At 39.4% G+C, this 24,096-nt stretch overlaps 1 protein-coding gene across 2 annotated transcripts in view; it reads right to left on the bottom strand.

Moving 5' to 3' along the window:
• KIF6 (kinesin family member 6) overlaps positions 1-24,096 on the bottom strand; it is a 152,564-nt gene that overhangs the window by 82,739 nt on the left and 45,729 nt on the right. For both annotated transcript variants that reach the window (XM_079969227.1, XM_079969228.1), the window contains 3 exons: positions 20,392-20,497; positions 18,195-18,318; positions 13,413-13,565 (listed from right to left, as the gene is read on the bottom strand). In XM_079969227.1, the coding sequence (XP_079825353.1) occupies positions 13,413-13,565; positions 18,195-18,318; positions 20,392-20,497 (383 nt within the window). The remainder of the gene's footprint in view (positions 1-13,412; positions 13,566-18,194; positions 18,319-20,391; positions 20,498-24,096) is intronic.

Below are 24,096 nucleotides of genomic sequence, written 5' to 3'. Positions count from 1 at the left end.
GTTGGTGGAACACCCTGCCAGTGGGGCTGTTTCACTGGTAAAGATACACTAGTGGGATGGTTAAATGGGATGAAGTAGAAAGCAAGACATAGGCAAGGCAGGGGAAAGAGCACACTCATACCATATCTTATACTCCTTCGGACTAAGGTGACACTCCAGACTTGCTGCAATACCCCACCCACTCATAAAATTCCATCCTGCCCACATCACCATGATAAAAGAGCACAGGATGTGGTGTAATTCAGCACCCAATCACAGCACACCAGCACCAGTATATAGTGCCCCACAAGGAAATTGTCCTGGCTATTATTGGATGAAGAGCTTGAACTCAAGAGTATGGATTCTGCCATAATCTTTATGTTGCTTTCTGTTTATGCCACTGTGCAGTGCTTGGAGTCACAAGATTCTGTTTTGCATTCCAGAGATTCCAGACTGTTGGAAGTCTCATGGAAGACAGGAGACGGATGTGATGTTACTGGTTTCCTGTTCCTTTGTTTTCCAGTTGCTCTCTGTTTTCCCAGAGAGAGAATGTATATTTCTTTTCTGTCTGTGTAGTTAGAAATAAAACCTAGCAATGTAGCTCAAACTTCTTGTCTCTTCTGCTGCTTTGATACTTTGCTGAATGGGCAACGTGCCTGGAGCCTTATCAAAGGCTCAGGTCGTTAATCATCGTTGGAGGAGATTCTGAAGGCTCGACCGGAGGAGTAGCTCAGTCGTAGCGGAGATTCCGACACTTTAATGCTCAGACTGGTAGGCAAGGTAAGATTCAAAGCCACAACATGTTTGGCCATGCCTGCCCTACTGGTACCGCCATGGTTTATATTGGTCTTCCTGAAGGGACACCTTGCATTTAATCTCTATATCAGTGATTAAGATATAAAGAAAGAACTATTCCAAAGTGCTGTTTCATGGAAACAGGAGAAAGAAGGGCAGGAAATATTTTGCATAGGGGGTCAAAGCAGTCTTCAGGAAGCTACAACTCAAAATGAACCTCAAGGCTTAGAAGTTATCTGAAATGTTCTTTTGGGGATCATGTTGTCTAAGGGCTATAGTGTATGAAACAGTGGTGTAACTCTTTAGCTGCTTTTTCTTCCAGCCTCAAATGCTTTCAATTCATTTCTTTAAAAGTTTCCTTTGACCAGCTTTAATTTGTTTTGATGAGGAGTCATCTTTTCCCTTGGAGGAACGAAAAATGAAGTCTTTGGTGCACTGTCCAAGGTAAATGGATTCCAAATGCTATAGACAATTCTTTTTATGTCCTAGATTCACACTGTTGCAAACAACCCATCCTTAAACAGCTATGAAATGCTCTCACCCATGTATAATTATCATGATTCATTGTGCCTACGGAATCTGGCATAGGACTAATGAGCTTGAAGCAAAAGGTTAGCTTTCATCTGGTTACAACATTATATGAGCATCCCTTTATAAGATAGCAACATTTGCAGAGAAATAAGAAAACACGCCTTCTAAAAGAAGTTGGGGGTTTTTTTTAGAGTCCATAGTAATATACAATATATATTCAGTGCAAATGCAACGAACTTGAGTTCACACATTCCTTTCACATTATCACAGGTTTCCAAACATTCTCCCAACACTGATGCTTGTGTTGGAGAGAATATGTAAGTTAAGAAAGGCTGGGGAAGTATCTCTGTTTCTATTATACTATATGCACCATGACTTCTGTTAGAAAATAATGCACTTCGTGGCTAAAAAAGCTAACTGAAAATGTCTTCGTAATGATTCCCACAACCATATTTGGTACTGCAGAATCACTATGAGTTGACTTTTTATGCTCTTCTTGTACAGGGAAAACAGTTGTGCAGTTGCTTCATCGTAGAATGAGTTTACAATTCAGCAAGTCCTAAAAAGGCTTCAAAAACTTGGCTTAACCACAATGTCATATCTGGCAATTTCTGTATCTTTGAATACTCCAAACCGCTTCACTTTAGCAAAACTGTAGGGCACAGTCAATTCGTGGTAGCTTTGTCATGCTACAAATGGCCATGAGAACTGGCAAGTACAACATATCCAGAAAATTACTGATGTGCTATAATGGTGCGAACTGGCATTTTCATCATACAAGCTTGGAGAAAAGATGTTAAAATCAAGAGAGTATTTTGAAAAATGGACTGTGTTCATAATATATTAACGCAACAAGGAAATATTTTCCCACATGCATTATTAGGAACTCTGTAAAATTTATTTCTGGATGTATCTAACATTCGACACCTCGGAAAAACTTTTTGGTTTATAGCATTCATATAATATAATTTTTTTTTCATTTGCAATTTATTTCATTCACTTTGAATGCCAATATGTTTTCATTTCAGATACATGTCAACACACACATACACAGTTTTCTGTTATTGTTATTATTTTAATGTTTGCATTCGTTTCTTAAATAATAAAAATATTAAGAAAGAAAGGGGGTATATTTTCCTGGAAATTTATGTCCAAAGCTGAGGTAGTGTGTCACTACATTAAAATGAACTCCTGCAATAAGACACTGGTGTTTAGTGGAGTGTTTGAAAATGACAGTATCCAATACTAACAACATCAATTTCCTCTAAAAATTCATTGGTGGATAGACATTTTATGAGGCTTTCTTTAAGGAGTGAATTTCACTCTGTAAATCACACAACATAGGAAAAAGCTCACCACACGAGCAGGAAGATTTCTTACTAATCTTTACCACAGCCACTTAACATTATTTACACAGACAGGTTGGTCGAAATATAAAAGAAATGTTTTCTGAAATTCTATTAATCTTTCACAAACATTCATGGTATTTCATTAACCATGCCTGATTATTCGCCTTAGGTACAAATGCCTATTACAGAGAACACAAGACTATATGGGAATGACGCAACTAAAGCGGATTGTAGCAATTAATCTAGATTTAAAAGCAACATTTCAAATCCTCTCAGGCTTAAAATGGGAGCTTTAATCTAATTTAGAAATCTTAATGTTCCCAAGAAGCAATGACACTTAATGAGTTTGGAAATGCGATCTTGATTAAGTTTCAAAGACACTTCACTAATTTTCTTCATTACATTTATTTCAAAGAAAGAAAAGAAATTTTAAGTGTGCTGATGGAGAACAGCAAATAAAGATGGACTGCTGTTTACCTTTTATAATTTGTTGTGCAATTCCAAACTGTTTCTTCAGAATTTACATTAGAAACTGACAGCTTAACACTATGATCCTTAGATCACTGTGCTAAAATGTAAGTGTTGAGGGTAGTATGTCTCAATAATTTAGTGATGTGGTTCTCAAAACAAAAATATGTACAAAAAGTGTATATAAGGGGAAAGTGCATTATTTTAGGGAAATGGCACTATAAATTGCAAAGAAGTACATTATATGAGGTGGGACGCAGGTGGCGCTGTGGGTTAAAGCCTCAGTGCCTAGGACTTGCCGATCGAAAGGTCGGCGGTTCGAATCCCTGCGGCGGGGTGCGCTCCTGCTGCTCGGTCCCAGCGCCTGCCAACCTAGCAGTTCGAAAGCACCTCCGGGTGCAAGTAGATAAATAGCGACCGCTTACCAGCGGGAAGGTAAACGGCGTTTCCGTGTGCGGCTCTGGCTTGCCAGAGCAGTGATGTCACACTGGCCACGTGACCCGGAAGTGTCTCCGGACAGCGCTGGCCCCTGGCCTCTTAAGTGAGATGGGCGCACAACCCCAGAGTCTGTCAAGACTGGCCCGTACGGGCAGGGGTACCTTTACCTTTACCTTTACATTATATGAGGGGGAAGTGATTCCAAAAACATTAGACATAACTGTGTAAAAAAAATTATATATTAGATGACATAGTAAGACATGAGAACTTTTTAAAAAAAACAAAACCACAGACTGATGTGGAAATTGGGAGAACTAAATTTAAGATTCAAAACATGAGAAACTGAGAGAAACTAAAATTGAGAAAAAGCTAGCTTGCACCCTCTTCTTATACCACTTGCATCTCTAGAAGAAAAAGAAAACCCTGAGAGCCAGGGAACTCTAGAGAGTGGTGTAGGTTGTGACACATGAATGGAGGGTCTGCACAGGGAGGACTACAACAGTGTTAGTTCAAGCTTTTCCTTGCACAAACAAGTGTCTTCTACTCTAGCTATTGTCCATGTCCATTGTTAATATATGCAAATCAGGTTCCCAAACAAAAGCTATTAAGGTATTACAGCTCTTAAAATGTATTGCAGATTTTCTGTGGACTTAGAATATTAAGTGGCTTGTATCTACAGCCCCTAAAGTTACAATATTTCAAGACTGAATAACATTCCCCCACACACACATATACTAATTTTCAGACATTTAGACCCATGTCACATATTACCGTTTCCAAGGGACCATTCTCATAATAATTCTCTAAAATTATTTATGGGGCATTAGGGCAAAAAAATTATGGGGCATTATGACTGTGCACCTTCCACTGTACACCCTAACATGTGGTCATTAAGATCCATCTACATATATCTGATATCTACCATATTTTTCTGTCTATAAGATGCCCCCATGTATAAGGCAGCCCCTATTTTGGGGGACTCAGATTTAAGAAAATGGGGGGGGGAGACACTATCTGTGCATAAGACGCCCCCTAATTTTTGACATTATTTTTTAGGAAAAGAACCTAGTCTTATACACAGAAAAGACGGTATGTTCCTCTTCACCTATTTGAGGTGAACGACAACAGAAAACACACACATATGTAACTATGTAAATATTTATGCCATGAGTCATATGTGCAGTTTGCCTGATGGTTACAGTCTTGGCAAACACAAATCTCTAGCTCACTAATGTCTGAACTATCCCTAAGATAAAGATTTACATTAATGCTGGAAAAAAGCATGTGTGAATGACTGCTTTGGTGCCTAAGTTACCCTGCATCTGCAAGGAAGAAGTACTGTACTAAATAAAGCTGCTCCCGAGGCTCTTTTGGCAACCTGCTTGGACAAGCATCCACTTTGAAGACACCTTTATACATCTCTTCCTACAAGAAAAAAGCATACAAACTGCCATATTTTTTTGCTAGAAGTCCTAAAGCCTTGCTAATAAAATGTGGCAATTATATTCAAGCACCTGCATAGTTGTCTGATACTTTTAAGTCACCAATTTCTACTAAGATAAAAAGTTATGATACATTATGGAAACTACTAGTCATACTATCCTATTTCAACATGCAGCCTGCTGCGATAGATCCTACAGCTGTAAACAATTCTGCACCAGAATCTAGTTAATTAAATAAACCTGCTTAAACAGAATGGGATGTCTGCATAGAAAACCCCAACCCCGACATCCCTTTTCAGTATTTCCACATTCAAAGAAACATTTATATTCCCAACAGAAACCTTGGACATTCCACTTCTGGTTTTAAAATCTAGTCTGTAATGACAGTTAAGTTTTGCTTCCAGCTTCTTTTCCATCCTACCACGTTTTTTGTTTTATTGTTGTTTCCTAGTAGCAAGGAATTGCAGGGCTTTTAATATCCCACTTCAAAACTCTGCTTTAAAATTCTGTTCATGAGGGCAATCTTAGTTAGGGAGGGTAATATTCACCAAGGAGAGGGGAGGAGAGACCATGATGGTACATGAAAACCATGATCAGAAGTTTGGGAATATTCTATCTGCAGTCAGCCTTAATGAGGGAAGCCTCTGCAAAACAGGAGATATGCACACACAACTCTATAAACTCATTCCCAATAATTTTTAGTCTAAAGAACATCTATTAAAAACAAAGGAATGCTAAAATCTTCACACAAAAAAGAATTCCAAATGAAACATAAGAATTAACTAAACAACTTGCATCAAAAAGATAAAGTCCTTCAATATAGCCTTAAAGTTCATTTCATGAAACAGCTCTAGAGTTTTATGTTCAATCTTTGTTCATATCTGAGAATTCTAGACAGTAATGTTTATTAAAACCTCAATTATTTTCTTCTGCAAAAGAAACAGCGTATCATAATGATTATTTATCTGTGATACAAGACACAGTAGGTCCAGTCGCAGACGACTCTGGGGTTGCGGTGCCCATCTCGCTTTATTGGCTGAGGGAGCCGGCATACAGCTTCCGGGTCATGTGGCCAGAATGACTAAGCCACTTCTGGCGAACCAGAGCAGCGCACGGAAATTATAATTAGTAGGTTGTTTTTAAATAGCCTTTGGATGATTTTTTTTAATTAACTGGGGATTTGCCACTGATTTCAACAGGTTCCTTTTACTATGCAGCAGAACTTTTAAATCAGCCAATACCAAAAAACACTCTTAAATCAGTACAAACATCTAATAAAGATCTAGGACAAGCCCTCCCCCTCTCAGGATTAAGGAGGAGATCATTTCAGGACATGATGCTCACTGTAAAAGCAACACAGCACAGAGAAGAGGAACTACTTAGTAATCAATGAAATCAGTAGTAATCTTTTTCTTTAGGCATGCCTATACTATTAAGGTCCATAGGTTTTGTACTAGTTGTCTACCTCAACCTTGGGTCCCCAGATGTTGAAGGACTCCCACTCCCACCATCCCTAAACATTGGATAAGCTGGATAGGGATGATGCAGGTTGTAGACCAATGTCTGGGGGCCCAAGGTTTAAGAATTCTGCTCTATGGAACCCATTTGTGAAGTTTCTAATAAATCATAAGTCTTTGTTCAGCTATGGAGTTCACTGGGTGTTGAACAAGTCATTCTTTCTTTCACACACAGTGTAACAGTTCTCAAAATGAATCCACATCCTGTCAAAAACATATGGGTGAACGGTAGGAAAAATGTAGACAACAAGCAACCATCAGCCATGTCTTACATAAGGAAACTTCTACAATGGAAACTTGGGAGACTCTGACAGATTAAGTAAATCAACCTTTAACCACCTTGCATCTTTCAGATCTTTTGGACTACAACTGCAATCAGCCCCATCATTTGGAATCAAGGCTGGTTCCAGGTTTCTGTGGATTCAGGGCAATAGACTCCAGGTAGGGCCCCCTATTCACATTCACAACAACAACAATAAAAGTTTATTATTTATACCCCACCCATCTGGCTGGGTTTCCCCAGCCACTCCGGACGGCTCCCAGAGGAATAGTAAAAACAGTAACACACACACACACACACACACACACACTGAGCTTGCTAGTTCAATTTGAGGCTTGCTCGTTCTTTCCCCAGAGCTGCGACTGTTGGGCAGCAATCCTTTTCCTCCTTGTTGCTATGTCTAGGTGGGCTCTGAAGCAAGAACCTAAGATTGGGCATTGGCTTCCAACAAGAAAGCCAAGAAGCAGCAGTCTTTCTCTAGCTCAGCTAAGTCCTAGTCAGAGATCAGTTTGGGGAATGTGGTCTCCAGCAGGACCAGCAGATGCTGATTGTGTTTATTTGACATCATTGGAATTAATCCTATAAAAATGGTATAATAATGGATTGTTTTGAGAACTGTTGAAATGAACACCAGCTGCATATCTTTAACAACCTTTTTATTTTCACACTATTGGCATCTGTGTCTTTATTTGTGATACTGTGCCAATTAAAAATGTGTGATTTCTGATAAAAAGGAATCCACTCAAGTTAGATCATTAACCACACTGCCTTTCTTCATCCTTTACATTTCTGCCAGCTAAATTCTTGCTGTGTGGAGTTTTAAGTTGTGGCTTTTCTTCTACTATTGAGCTAATATCAAAATTTACCATGAGTTCAACTGCAGCAAATGCCACTAACATATTCTGCAAGAAGGAAGGATCAAATCTAGCTCATAAAGCATCATCCAGGTATCTGTTGCTGCTAAAAGGACATCTTGAGATTGAGAGAGAGAAAATCTCAGGCCACAAAACAAGAGAGCACCCTTGTTCCCTAGTTCAGATTATCTGTTCATAAAAAATAGTGACTATTACACACACACACAACCATTAACAGAGAAGTGAAATTAAGAGAGTCAAACTATTTTTTAAAATAAAAAAAACAAGGCAGATAATAACATTCAGTGGCCAAAGTCAACAGATGATGAAGTTAGGTGGTCTAGTGTTTTATGGATGTTGGAAAGGTTGCTATTGGCTGCTTTGTCTGACCTCCTCTGTGTATTTATTTCTGATCAAGATGTGTAGTCAGATCTTACTGAATGTGTTCTAAGATTTGAAGGTCATGTTTTTCCAGCCTTCTTGTTGGATTCCAGAATAACACATTCAACTCATCTGGATAAGGCTGTCTCCAGTGTTTTTAATTCTTTGTTCCAGGAGGTTTTTGCCATCAAATGGAGTCTGTGAGTTAATTCTACTTTTCCTGCTTCAGCCAGACTCTCTTTTTATAAGTCAATTGGAAATAGATAAGAAAGATAATGAAGAGAATTAACTAAGTGGAAAAGAGAACACTACAAATTAAATCTGCAACAGATCTCTCTTTTATTTGCCCAAGAAAGAATTGATTAGAACACAAAGGACTTCTCTTCATTCCAGTCAGACCAGTCAGCTTTCACTTGCTTGACAGGTATACATTATAAAGGCATTTAAAATTTTATATTTCTACAAGTTTATATTTGTAACGATCTGTGAGTTTCATATATGTTGCCAGAAGCTTGCCGGACAGACTAGACAGAAGATGGCAAGCATATGCTTTTATCTCTAAATAAAAATAAGATATTGAAGTTGTCCACTTTTTACAAAATTAGGTAATCCATCTTCCTATGCAGTTCAGCAGTCTCTGGGTTCTGCGTGTCCATCTACTGTTGACGTTGGGTTTGCAAGACAAGACTGGACTGCTGATTCCTTTCCAAGTTCAATTCAAGGTGCTAATCATCAGCCCTAAATAGCTACTTGAAAACCCATCTCCTCCTCTGAGAATCTGTCTGTCCTTTAAGCTCAAGTGATGTTGTCCTCTTGCACATGCAACTGACTTCTGAGGTACAGTTGGTGGCAATACACAATAGGGCTTTCCCTGTGGCAGCGATAGAGAGCCTTTTTGCACTCTGGAGGCTGCATTGCATTGTGGGAAACCTTCTGGAGACTGCAAGCCAGAGGCAAAAGTGGATAGTGCAATGGATGTGACTCTTACCTTTGTACAGCAGGCTACATTCCAGCCATACAGGCATCAACACACACATCACCAGTCTCTTTCCAGACAAGCAAGGAGACATGATCACAATTCAAGGACACATTGCAGTAGCAAAAGGACCCAGGGAGGTTTTGGGCCTGGGGAGAGGGGAGGAGGCAAAAAATTGGGAGAGTATTGAGGACTAGACAGGCTTGAAGGGCCCCATTTGGCCCATGGGTCTGAGCTGCCCCAAACCTGCTCTGTGGCTCTTGTTATGGGGAACACCCTGCTCTTGGAAGTTAAATCTAACTTGAAGACTCTTTTTTTAAAAAAAGCCTTTGATTCAGTTGCTGTTTAATCTTATTGTTACCACAAAAATATGTCCCATTTTCAAATGTTTGTTTTAGTCTTGAATTGTGTTGAAGCTATTTTAACTAATATTGTCCATTTTATTTTTATGTTCATTTTCATACTTTGTTTACCTCCTTTGATTATCTCCTTTGACTGTATAAAGAACAGTTATTAAACCTACTCTTTCCTAGGCCATTCCATCCAAATGATCCCGAAGAACTCTTACAGAATTCTTACATGGCTCTAAGTTGCAGGTTCTTCACAACGGTTTATATCACTAATCTGAAAGCCGTAATTATGAAAAAAGCACCTTCTGGCAATTAAATTTCACACTTCCTACAGGAACAAATGAAAATATTGCATGCCACAAAATGAAAAGAAATGACATAGCAGTTTAATAACATATAGGAAATCTCTTCTTGATTATAAACTGGAATCATAAAGTAAGTGAAATGTGAAAAATATTTATATGGGGGAAAACACCCTTGCTTTAATATCATACGTCTACTTGTGAGTTCTATACCACTGGCTCAGACTCAAGCTACTCATTTTATCAAACCCAAGACATCTACTGATATTGGAACATGAGAGGATTCCAAGGCAGACTAGGCCTGACAAGCAAGATTTAACATAGCACTATAGAGTCGTTAGAACAGATATTAATTTTTTTCTTCAGGTATTCAATTTTCAAATGTTAACAGAGCACTCCTGTACATGTTTATTCAAATGTAATTCCTACTACATCTAATGAGGTTCACTTCTTAGTGTTTAGGAATTTTGCAGCTTTAGTCTCATGACCCTAATTCAAGTAGTATCAAAATGAACTTAAATTTGGTTCTTGCATTTTAAACTCAGTCTCGTTGTTGTTGTTGTTGTCAATAATAATAATAATAATAATAATAATAATAATAATAATTTATTTATACCCTGCCCATCTGGCTGGGTTTTCACAGCCACTTTGGGCGGCTTCCAACAAAATATTAAAAATACAATAAAACATCAGACATTAAAAGCTTCCCTAAACAGGGCTGCCTTCAGATGTCTTCTAAAAGCCAGGTAGTTGTTTGTTTCCTCGACATCTGATGGGAGGGCGTTCCACAGGGTGGGCGCCACTACCGAGAAGGCCCTCTGTCTGGTTCCCTGTAACCTCACTTCTCGCAAGGAGGGAACCACCAAAGGCCCTCGAAGCTGGACCTCAGTGTCCAGGCTGAACAATGGGGGTGGAGACACTCCTTCAAGTATACTGGGCCGTGGCCATTTATGGCTTTAAAGGTCAGCACCAACACTTTGAATTGTGTTTGTTTGAATTGTGTTGTTTGCAGAGAGGAGATTGCAGTAGCTTTTCTTTTCCCTGATCATTTTGCTGCTGTGCTGAGCTAAGCTATGGTTTGGGTTCGCATGCTATCTGTGTCTGAGATAATCATTTAGCTCTCCCAGACAAACCATGAGCTCTAAGCCATAGAACAAACTCAAATCCAGATGACACCCATGACTTAGCTTAGTGCAGTGCAACAGCACATTGGCCAGGGAGGAGCAGCTACAATCTCCTCTCTGGGAACCCACATGCTTGCTCATTTGCATTAAGCCATGCTTTAATCTTTCATCAGAGCTGGATCTTCCCAGTTTCCTGCAATGACAAGAGGTTGAATTAAATGACCTTTGGGACACCTTCCATTACACTAAATGAAAAAAGCACAATCCCCGAAATATTCTGGGACCCATCTGTGTGGGTTGCAACCCACACTTTCAGAAGGTTTAGCTTTATGTAGCATACTGACTTTATTTACGTATCTAAAGCATTGTTACCACACTCTTTAGCTATCTTGCATCTCCTACTGGTAAGGCTATGGGCGTTCTCTCCCACCCTCCCGTTGCCACTCAATATTAGTAGGCTCTTCCGTTCTGTTGCTCTACCTCTCAAACTGTCATTGCATATTAAATATTAATCCTTTTTGAGATTACTTATTAACCACTTTTCCTAATGTTAGTAAAAAAAAAAAAAACAACAAGGTCAAGTTTCATCATTTAAATTGCCCCCTCTTCTCTTTTTCTTCTTCACAGTACATTTTTTTGTCATTCTGCTTAGAACTGACTACAACTTCTGAAATTGTAATGTCAAAGGTACGACTCTTCCATTTGTCTTAGGAGCCCTATGGACCCAACTCCGTTTATTTTTGATCAGCTGTTTATTCCTCATCTAACACTTGATAGTGGTTTTTATAAAACCTGAAGCGTTATTGATGGTGGGAAGTTGTTTGAATGAAAACTTCGATCTCAGATGCCTTTCAGCACTCATGGTTTGCTTTTGCTTTTGTTTGTTTTTTGGAATCTCAAATGGTTAAAAGGATGGAGTGAGTCATGTGGGGACTTCTAGAGCACTGAATAGTTGCAGGTGACTATTTAGAACACATGTTCAAACAACATAAACACACTGAGACCGCTGCTATTTTAAAAAGAACAATATGGTCTTCTTTTTCAGTATTGACATTTAGTATTCAAGCTTTCCTTCACTTCAGTATAACAAAGGAAGGATTTAGTTCCTGCCCTCCTCCCCAAAATTTAACTGGCCTATCAGACTGCTTAAATGCCTGTTCTGTAAGAAAGATCTGTAGTGAACCATTCATATCATCAGATTTCATTTCACTTAACACAAAATTTGTTCAAAGAAATCATGACATTTAACTAAGAGAAAGGATGTTTTATACCTTTTTTTAAATTAAATAGTAGTATCTCTACCTTGACGATGTTCACATTTTTTCTACAGGGAATTAAATCTCTTACCTACCCCTGACATCATGTATGATTTCAGGTGTTAGGTGAGTGGGCACAGCTTCCCCAAAATGGCCTTGCAGGCCAAATGAGGAGGCTACATTCGGCCAGCAGACTGACAGCTCCCCACTCCTACCATCAATAATGTAAGCCATATAATGAATAGCCTCCCTAAGTGTAATTTGATTTATTAAATCTCACAGTAAGACTGACTGATTTCAGAATTTCTAAATCCAGAAAACTGCAGAGTGGTGTACATAAATAGCATATGAAACATAATGCAGATAATCAAGCAGCACTAAAGCATAATAAACAAGAAATTAAAAACTACAGAGATAAAAAAGACCAAGTTTTCAACAAATGACAAAAACATAACACTGGGGTTTGCTTCACTTCTAGGTGAAGGGAATTCCACAGAATGGATGCCACAATGTTTAAAGCGTATGGTCAAATCTCTGCTTGATTCACCACAGACACTTGTGGCATCATCAATGGATCTTCATCCAGAGATCCAAGTCAACAGGTTGGAATGTATAAGGAGAGCTGGCTTCCCAGATAGCCCAGTCTTTATACACCAGGAGTGAAACCTTGAAACTAATTCAGCAACTAATTTGCAGTCTGTGGGACAGAGGTGTCACATGTTGTCAACTGCTTGCCCCAGAGAGCAAACTGTGCAGTAGTGTTTTACACTAGCTGCGTGTTTCTGACAAAATTCAAAGGCAGCCCCAATTAAATAACATTACAGCAATCAAGTCTAGAGGTTACCAATGCATGAACTACTGTTCCAAAGCTATCCCTGTTGGGGAATGGTTGTAGCTGGCTTACCAGCCAGAGCTGGTAAAAAGTACTCCTAGAAGCTGAGGACACTTAAGCTTCCAGTGACAATGCTGGATCAATGAGTACCCACAAGCTACATACCTGTTCCTTCAGAGGGACTGCAACCCCATCCAGAACAGGCAACTGACCAATTTCCCAGACTCAGAAACCGCTCAAACACAGGGCATCTGCCTGTTTCAGTTTATTGGCTCTCCAGACTATTAATTAATCCAGGCACTGTTCCAGGACTTGATAGCCATTTCTTAATCACATTTTCCACCGAGTAAAAGCTACTTATGACACTTAATTGGCTGGACAAACAAACCTTTCTGCATATATGAAGTAGAAGCAAAAGAGTAGAGACATGATGCAGAAATACTACAGTCAGCCTTTATTATATTCTACACGTAAGTACAGCACCTCAAGAGATGGCACATAGTAATTAAACACTGGAGAATAGTCTGAAGCCACTAACCTGTGTTCCTGTGAAGTAAACTGGATCTACTTTCCAAAGTGACAGAAAACATCTCACTTTCTGAGGTTGCGATCTCCTTGGGAGAAGCACTGAGTTGGAGAAGAGCATCTTGCGCTTTCTTTTTTTCCTTCTTTAACATATTTACTAAAATATCTAAAGTTCATTTTAAGGAAAATTTCTGAAGCAAATTTGAGACAACCATAAACACTCTTCTTAGAATAAGAGGTCTGTTGATTATATATTAAAAGCAAAAAGCATTATTTATTTTATCTTTTACTTTTATTTATTTCAACATATACCCTGCTCACCTTTCAAAGAGCACACAGAGCTTTACATATGGTTCCCAGATGGAATCCCACCCAGGCAGCTTACAGAGCTACACCAGAATCAAACCTAAGTCCCCAACAGGCTAGCCATGTCCAGGGTATATATGCTAAACATATTCCAAGTTGTATAGCATGCACAAAATATACCATCATACAGAAGTTCAAATATTCAAGAGAAGTGTTAAGCCACTAACAAAGTGACTCATATATACCAAAAAGCACAGAAACTGCAAGACAAAGCACCAGGCATAATCTCTGCATCAAATAGCCAGCAAATAAATTCTATAGACTCACACAAATTGCATTCGGATGTTATGTGAAAGCACAGTTTAGTGTGGCATGAATTAGCCTAGGCAAGCCTTGAGTCTGTGTACTTCTCTCTCCCTTCTCCCCCTCCTATACAGAAGTTTTCACTTCTACATAACTGCAGTCTGAAGTGACAAACTGGTTAACATTAACTATGGTTGGTTTGACACAAACCACAGTTGAACAGTGTTGGAACCAGCTGCCCAGAACCCTGCAAACCCTCCAAACACAGATAGATAAAGGCCTTAACACACTTGCAAATCCTCACAAATGCCACGCTTATGCACAAAACACTTCTCCACCTTACTTGGCAGCCACAACTTCCTTCTCAGGCTTCTGACAGTCATTGTTGAAGGAAGTGGCTTAGACTGACCATGCACTGCAGCATGACTTGTCCTTACTTAAATTGTTTGCTTAATAGGGGAACTTAACTTATTTACCATGGCTGATCTGAACTTTCAACCAACAGAATGTTTTGGGGTGTTGGGGGGTTGGGGGGGAGTTGGACCCCCACTGCATCATTTCCAGGACATTCTTCTGGCTGTGTTAAGAAGTGTATGGCAGGAACATTTCCTAGCCTCTCAGAGGCTTTACCTTTAAAGTACTTTAAAAATAAGAAACTTGTTAAAAAAGCCCCCAGACTACCTTAAATCAATTTAAATTGACTAAGCCCCCCTCCAAAAGTCAAATAAGTTTCACGCACTACCACCAGTCCCAATCTTCATTGGAAAGTAGGGTACAACTAGGATACCTTTTACTTTTCCATTGTTTTCTTCAGCCAATTTACTCTGCACTTCAGCCTAATAGACTCATGGAGCAGCTTACATAGTATCACTAACAAACAAGACAGTCCATGTCTACACACTTACAATCTAAAAGATTGTACACAAAAGGAAAAGTGGGATGGGGAAGTAAGAGAACCACGAAAAACTGAAATGCCAGTTCAAGTTATGAAGCTTGTAAAATGATGAGCTTGAATGGAAACAACGAAGGGAGAGGAGGAATCATAGAGTCATAGAGCTGAAAAGGACCACAAGCATTATCTAGTCCAACCTATCTTTTGCCCAACATGGGGCTCAAACCAACAACCCTTAGATTCAGAGACTCATGCTCTACGAAATGAGCTATCCATGAAGCTGGTCTCTCAGCAGAGCTGAGAGAATAGCCCTATGGTACCATCATTGCTTCTGCTGTTGGCCGGCAGCCAGGTGGAAAGCTGATTTAAAAGAAAAAAATCTCCATAAAGACAAAATAGATTTTAGCCAGAACAGGAAGAGTGTTAAAAGAGGTCAAGAAAAAACTTGGTGATATGTTATGCCAGGGCAAAGAATGGTCACAAATGGAGGGAGGGGGCACAAAGGTAAACAATTTTAAACACATTATCTCAGCAGTTCCTCAATGCATCAGTCTGAAAATTAATCAGAGCGTGTCACGTCATGTAGATATACCATGCCAAATTTCAGTTTTGACAACTCTTCAATATTTTAATAACATTTATTATATTCAGGTTTTACAGTGGTGGGATACAGTTTGACCTATCCAGCTTAACCATGCAGTGATTCTTCTGACTGTAAAACATATCTAAATATTAAACAACATCATATAAAATGTGGTTCATGTTATATAAATGGACTTTTAAACCAGATCTGATTTTAACCCAGAATAGTTTTTTTTGCCCCAGTTCAAAAATAAAATGCTGTTATCTGCCTGCAGTTCTTTCAAATAACCAAAAACTAGAATACAGTAATTATATTTTCTATACCTTACTAAAACTACAGCTATGTATATATTTACTATGAATTTATAGAATGCACAGCACTATTTCAAAAGCTAAATTTTATATATATTGAATCTTAGGTTTAATAAAAATTTACATTTACTCTAAATCCACAGTTCAGCAACATTTCATTTGACTAAAAATAACAATTACAGGAAATTCAACTTTTTGAATGGCAATAAATAGTGCTTTATATAGCATTGCTATTTTCCATTATTATTATTTTTAAGAAAGTGCTTCACATAAGGTTCCCAGAAACCTGGATCTAGGTCAGGACTAAGCAACACACTAAAGCTTTTACATCCAGGAGATTAAACTAGCCTGCTTCAGAGCAGGCAATAAGAGTAAACCTTGGAGTCTGGTAAAAAAGGTGTAGCAAACATTTGTTATGGAATTTAGTTGAAGAACTCACTCAGACAATGAAATACAAACATTATGTCTAACCCAGCTGAAATACCAATGTGTCTCCTTTCAGAAAGAGGCTCCCCTGGCCTGCAGCATTACCTGTGTGAGGGGGAGTTTATGGGACAGGAACAAATAGCTGTCAGTCTCTCCCAGCTTCTGCCCCGTTCTGGTGAGGACATGCATACTCTTGTGGTTCTGGGAGTCCCCTGCCACTGTGAGAGTGCAGGTGGAATGGAAATAGTGGCTAGATTGCCACTCAGCCCAACTGAAGGCAGCAGCAGGAGCAGGAGGAAGAGGTGGTGAGTAGGGAACGGTACAGGCTAACATCAGGCCCTCTGTCCCCTTGTAGAAGCAGCTGTCTCTAAGAGGCTGTTGCTCTGAGAGGCATTCAACATCAGGACTAGGCCCCACTGAGGATGTAGAGCATCTGCCTGAGTGGCTGCAGATGTTCAGGAAACTCCCCAAACCAGCCTGATTTGAATTGGTGCCGGGGAGGGAAGCTATAAACCATCCTGCTGGGGTCAGTGAATGGCACTGCCCGCATGTACTACCCCCAACGGGTGGTACCAAATGGATTCTCCTCTTTCAGCCATATTATATGGCAGCGATGGAGGAAGCTGCTCAGGCGCCTGGGGTGGCGCGCCCAGGGGTGGGGCGAGCCGCCCATAGGGGCAGGGCCCACCGCAGGGCCTCCGGAGTCTGCCTGCCTCCTCCCACTCAGCCGCCCTACAGCTGGGGTGGGGGGAGGCAGCGGGCGGACCGTTTGGGCAGCACAGAGCCTGTGTGTGCCCAAGCCACCACGTCTCTCCCAGGAGGCCCTGCAGTGAGTGCCGCCTGGCATTTTGTCACCCCCCAGTGGTGACACCCAGGGCAGCCTGCACCCACCGCACCCCCCTTCCTCTGCCCCTGTTATACAGGTGCAATGAGGGCTCACTGCCTTTAAATAGTTTCATTGGGCATGGATTTACATGTGGCCCTATTTGTCTCTTTCTCTAGGCCTAAGGCAGGGTTTTTCAACCTTGGGCCCCGAGATGATGTTGAACTACAATTCTCATCATTCCTGACCATTGGCTAAGCTGTCTAGTGATGATGTGGGTTGTAGTCAGATGACCTGTTCTGGGGTCAGAAATCATTCGTATTTGCTTCTGAAGGTGTAAAATGGATCAGTGGGGTAGGAAACAGGAGGGGACATTGCCTTCTGAGATTGTTGTGTAATTATGCAATCATACAAATTTAACTGGAAGGCAAATTATTGATTCATGGAAAATAAGGTCCATGCATATTTAGGTGGGAAATAACTTAGTTAACTCATCATATCTGGAGCTGGTTATTACAGTAGCTAGAATATACAGAACGCTGTTATGTTGTTCTCAAGCACATGTATAGGATGGTCTGAGATGGTCCCTAGAATGGTATGACAAAGGGCTATAGAAATCCTCTGCAATCAGGGTGCCTGCGAGAAAAATGAACAAGGATAATAGCAATAATATAAGGTGGATAGGTGGACTGTCCCTGACATAGCCAAGCATAGTTAAGGAGAATGCTCACCTCTTACAGGGATTGGGATTTATCTCTGTTCCCGAGAATATTACCTATACCTGCAAACACACCTCTGGTCAGAGGAAGAGAGTCAGGCAGTGCTGCCTCATCCCTGTGGCAGGTGGAATGGTGGTGATGGTGGGGAGATGAAGTTCTGTCTTAAATTAAGGGAGGTGATTGTCTAGTGCTGCTTGACATGGAAACATTGGGCAACTTCAGGGGGAACCTGTATCAGCCTTTTCCCTAGCTAGGATGCTTACGTGTGAGTAGTTCACTATGGAAAGCCAGGTCAATACTACAGCTCGCTCTCTCTCTCTCTCTCACACACACACACACTTTAGTCACATTGCATTTTTGAATTGACATGTAAAATTAGTGGCCATTTTACTTGAAAACTGGTGACTATCTCAGTTTCGTTGACAAGGATACTGATTTCATTGTCTCGTTGCTGCAGAAGATCCTTCAACTTCTTCAACTCTTCATAGCCAATTGAATTATTAGTGTCTGATGCAAGCAGATGGTTGTTAGGTAACTTTGCATTATTAACCAATCTCTATTAAATGGAACAAAAGCAATTGTCAGTTCTTTAGTTTTGACATTCTGTTGACCTACCTCCATCAGAAGCAAATTGCAACAACTTATTTAGCCTTGGTAAAAGACAAATGCTATTGGTGCTGACCACTGCAATGGCTCTCTTGCCTGTCTTCTCATTCCACTTCAATCAGTTTTGAATGCAACTGTTACTTTCATCACTTTTATCTGATGTCACCCTTCTCCTCCAGCCTTCTGCTCTCTCTGTTGCTTTCCTCTAAAAAATGCCATTTCTCATCCTTACATTTAAACCTCTCTTTCTAGTAGCATCTGTTTTCTCATCTCAGTTTATTCCCTGCTTTGCATTTATACACAATTTCTTTTGCCACTGACCCCATTTCTCTACATACATCTTAATGTCTTGTCCTAAATCAGCAATCTCACATATTTTTCAGGACTAGAACTTGCCTTTTGGGATCCAATTCTTTTTTTTTATCATATGGTAGTGTTTCTAACACAACTTCTCCTCAAGGTCAGTAGTGTATCCAGATCTACTAGTGGAAGACCAGAGCCCCAAATGACTTTCTTTAACTATATTATCTACACTCTCTTCTCAAACTACCTCTCTCATCAATTCCAATCTATCAAAGGGCAATATTCAACAAAATAGTTCAGTGCACACAAGAAATACTGCTAGCGCAACTGAATTTCCCCCTCCCTCACATGCAGCCCACAAATCTGCTCTGGAGGATTGGAGGAATCACAAAACAGATTTATGGGTGCACCAAAAGAGAAAGAGAACATATTGTGTTGTGCAAGGAGAAATCTTTGCACTTACAGAATCTTTAGGCCATATTCAACCAAGTTGTGGTGCTAGTAGAAGCTTGCTCCTCGATCTACGCAACACCCATCTACCTTTCCAACTCTGCTCAGGAGGGTTGAAAGAACCCCCAGAATTTAGTGATGAGGACAAGAAGAAGACCGTTCTGTCTGGTAAGCAGAAATGCTTGCGCTGATGGGATGATCATATTAGTGTGATGCTGTCTCCCCCTTAGCTTTCGTGCTAAGTCAAATACAATGGGGGGGATCTGTCTCCATTTCTTGGACCACCACAGCTTCTTTCAGTAAGCCTTCCTTTATTCCATCCTTGGTACTCCCTTAATAACCCTACCCTTCTCCCTTTATCTTCACTCTGTCTATACTGAAAACAGTATATGAGCAGGTGTATTTACATTTTGTAAAAATTAGCAGTAAAGGGATACTCAACAGTTCTTATGGAATATTAATGAAGCAATGTGCAATGTTAATTTAGCTAATAAAGCATAACTATTTACTCTTATTTCTGGAATACTTCAGTAATGAAAGTTTGGCTAACCCATAGGTAAATATAGGTAAATATGGATATATAGTTCCCAGCTGAATAAAAGATGGCTTGCTTGTCTGTTTATGTAAGATATATAGGTGGGCTTCACACAGTGTATAAAATTATTAAAACAATAATTATCTACTTTTTTGCAGTAAATGAAGATGAAGTACTGTTTATGTTGAAATTGCAGTTTCTGCTTCTTATCTCTGCCCTAAGTGCAAGTTGATTCATCAGAAGCTCTTGTAGTGGTAGCTGGAGCCACTTCTCCCCAACCACTGGCTTTGACACTTGAAAAATAGTTTGTTTAAAAACCACATTTTAAACCATGGTTTCAGATCCTCATTAGCAAACAGACATTAAACCACAGTACTCCCACCTTGGAAACTCTGATTTGAAGAATCCATGACCAAAATGATGCTTGAGAAAAAGGAGTGCATGAGCATAGTTCTCATTCCAAGCTTACTAATTAATCTAGGAACATTACATTCAAACCAGACAACTCAGATTCTCTCGATTACAATATGCATACCAAAAGCAATTTATTTTCTCCTGTGAGAAATGAACAATGTATTTAGTGCTTCAGTTGTATCATTTTATGGAGTTCTGATTTGGGGCTTTTATTTCCTTCTCCCTCTCTCCCTGGAATGCCTAGTAAATGAAAACACATGGAGTGTTATTACTGTGTTGAAGGCTTCCTCACCCCTGAAAATGGCAGCCAATGAAGCATACCTTTAAATGGTTGAAAGAGTGTTTGATCTTCCGCATATCAGCTCCCAACTCCAATGTGCTCTCAGGATCCATATCTTCCAAAAAACCTTTAATCTGTTCGTCTACCCTAAATTCAGGAGGAAATACGACCTTTCAGAAAATATACTTAATCTTCAGAAGATAAAAGCAAATAGGCATACCAGACTGAGAGCAAGCTTGTTTCCAATATACCACAAGTGGTGTTTCCCAATATACAGTATCACAAACGGATATATTGTTTTAAAATAATGTTTAAAATAATGTTTTTGATTTTTTTTTTAAAAAGGTTTTGGCTACAGTAAGTTTTTTGTTTTGTTTTAAATGTCACCTCAACTAGTCCACTAATTTTTTTTGGAAGCAGACCTATTAAAATTCATGGAATCTAACGTAGTCACTTTCATTAATTTCAAAGGGTTGACATCAAGTAAAAGATGGATGAGTATCACCCAATCACCAAAAACTGAACTACAACCCTCTGGAAGAATAGTGGGGGAAATATCTTCATAACCTTACCGTTTCAAATTTTGACTTGCTTCTGGAAGCCAAGGATTAGCAAGTTAACACAGTCACTATATTTAGGTGAAACAATCCTGTATGCCACCACTGAGCCCATTATTTTCAGAACAATTATTTCTTGGAAAAATGAAGTGATTGCATTTAGCAACTATATATAGTTAGCAATATTGAAATTAATGTTTTAACACTTAAAAGAAAAAAAGAATTATTATTGCACTCTGGCAACCCAATTGTGCCCAGAGAGGCCCCAGAGAAAAGGAAGCCCTCCACCCAGCCAGCTCTAGTGACCCTCAGGAATGTTATTTGTACATGACTTAATTGCACCAGAGCAGGAATGGGGATCTGTATTTGAATGTTTGTTCCACTGAAAGCAATGTGACTGTTGTCTCTCTCACCACACAGAATCATTTGCAGCTGGATGCAAATGTGAATCTTCACTTCCATTCTGTTTCAACTTATCATGCACAAACAGAATCCGAGAGCAAATCTTTCCCTTCCATACTGAGACACTGATATTCACAGTACCACATGTCCTTCCCTATGCAGGAGTCTTTCATCCCATCAAAGAGAATAGGAGTCCTGGTATATGAAGGGCACAGTCCAGTAGAAGTATCCAATCAAATGTGAATTTTGCAGCTTTTTTCTTATGCACCAACATGTTGTTGTTGCTGCTGTTTTTTTTTTTAAAGAATGTCACTGACTTTAAAGGTGGAATCAACACACATATTAAAAAACACTGTTAAAATGTTTTTTAAAAAAATGTTTTGAAAAATATATTGAATTTGCCATAGCTCACTATCACCATCTAGTTTCACATTTGTATACTGAACTTTACAATACACTTAAAATGACTTATTTGCAGCTGTATAGCTGAGTCCAAAGTTTATGTGTTCAGAACTGATGGAAATGTTTACCAACATGACAGGAAATTAAACTTTCCCTAGTGTGGGAAAGTCCATGCCAGGCAAGGGCCAAATTTGGCTTTTGCACATGATTTAGAAAACATTAAGAATAGTAATTTAACGTTGAAACAGAATCATTTCCTCAGTTGTACACACTAAAGTACACCATTGGACTGTGATTAAAAAAACACTAACAGCCATAAATTAGCAATTGCTTACAAATAATGTCAACTCCAGAATATTATTAGGATTAAGAATAGCATACATGAACAGCAAAGCATGACTAGGTAGTCTAGTATTCTGAATTCCATATTATCCCTCTTATGCATTTGCAATGGATACCCCTGTCAAGAGATATTTAAAAATATGTAGAAATTTTCCCTCTAACCTGTAGCACTTCGTATACTATACTTCTGGGATAAATACTTCTGCACTAAAGCAGTCAAATAGCTTTTATTAGTGAAAAATCAAGCAGCAGGACATTGGACTCTGCAACTCTGAGTGGTAGAAAATGAAGTGCTAAATTTGCAGACATTAACAATCTAATGACCCAACATGGATAAAATTCTAATTTTACAACATTAAAGCTTGAGATAATGAGGTGTTAGAAAGCAAAACGATACTGAAAGTTAATTTTTTTTAATTTAAAATTGTGCACTAGAACTGTATTCAACAATCCTTTTTAACATTCTTTATTTTTATACTGCATTGAAAACAAATAACATTTTTTTAAAACTATCAACTTAAGTGACGTCCAACATTAAATTAGTAATTGCTTTCTAAAAGTGCAGGAAGGTTATGTTTAAAATTCCGAATAATATGTAGGATCACATGGCTATGAGACACAAGAGAAGAGACCAGTGCACAGAGGAATTTTGGAAGCCCTCTCTTTGACCTTATTTGTATACTATGGTTCATTTATAGCTGCTTTTGTCTTTTACAACAGACCCTGGAATATTATATCACATGCAGAAGTGAAGATCACTTAAAGAACAATGAATCCCCTAGGATCAGCCATGGTCTTCAAACAAAAATTCCTAAAACTGGAGTTAAATGGCAAGGGTGTGTAAAAGTACTGTATGTGATAATTCAAGTATATGTATGCAATGAGCCTTCACAACAGGAATAATTTAGTGATAGCACAACCAGCTTATCATTGCAGAATAAAGGGTAAAGGGACCCCTGACCATTAGGTCCAGTTGCGGACGACTCTGGGGTTGCGGCGCTCATCTCGCTTTCTTGGCCAAGGGAGCCAGCGTACAGTTTCTGGGTCATGTGGCCAGCATGACTAAGCAGCTTCTGGCGAACCAGAGCAACGCACGGAAATGCCGTTTACCTTCCCGCCGGAGCGGTACCTATTTATCTACTTGCACTTTGATGTGCTTTCAGGAGCAGGGACCGAGCAAAGGGAGCTAACCCCGTCACGGGGATTCGAACCGCTGACCTTCTGATCGACAAGCCCTAGGCTCTGTGGTTTAACCTGTCTAAGCGACTTCTACAGTTGCGAAGTGAAATGTATGCAGAATGAACACAGTGAGCCTTCACAGAAGCACTGATTTGATTAACACCTTAGCATTCTACAAGCAAACTGACAATCAATGCAGCAAGGAGGACTAATGGGGAATATTGTTATAAGAGGGGACTGACAGATGTGTCCAAAATACAATACTCTATTGATGGACCCTATTTATGAAAAAGATGCTGTATTAATTTAAGCAAGTTATATTTCTAGGTAACCACTTCAATAAAGTGCATCACTGAGTCTCTGGCGTTTAAAAGTTGTACAGATGCTAATCATTATGTGGTATAAACATTTTTAAAAACAGAGGCCAATGGATGCTTTTTAGCCACATGAGATAATTGTATAATGCCCCAGGCCCTGATTTCCTCCCTCACTGAGTCCCAAATTTTCAAGTAACAAAAGCTGCATATCTTTTTTCTTAATACATGTTTAAATTACTTCCAAGCAAATGCCTGCATATAAACCACTGTGTACTGAAGTGGGGGGAAATGATTGTTATTATTACTCCCATTAGCCCCAGTCAGCATGGCAAATGGAAGTCAACATTCAAATATTCTACAGCAAGACTGTTGGTACAGATAGCTGCTGGAACATAACTCTGATGCTTAAAAGCTTCCATTGGCTACCCTTATACTACTAAGCCAAGTTTAAGGTTCTTGTATTAACAATGCCCTAAACAGCTTGAATCCAGGATATTTTAAGTACCACCTGATAGTGGGAATCCGTTGTTTGTGGTCTCCCACAGTT

Source organism: Podarcis cretensis (assembly GCF_951804945.1).
Source record: "Podarcis cretensis genome assembly, chromosome: 3".
Lineage (NCBI taxonomy): Eukaryota > Metazoa > Chordata > Lepidosauria > Squamata > Lacertidae > Podarcis > Podarcis cretensis.
The sequence above is the reverse complement of the archived record's forward strand: the minus strand, read 5'-3'. Positions and strand labels throughout refer to the sequence as shown.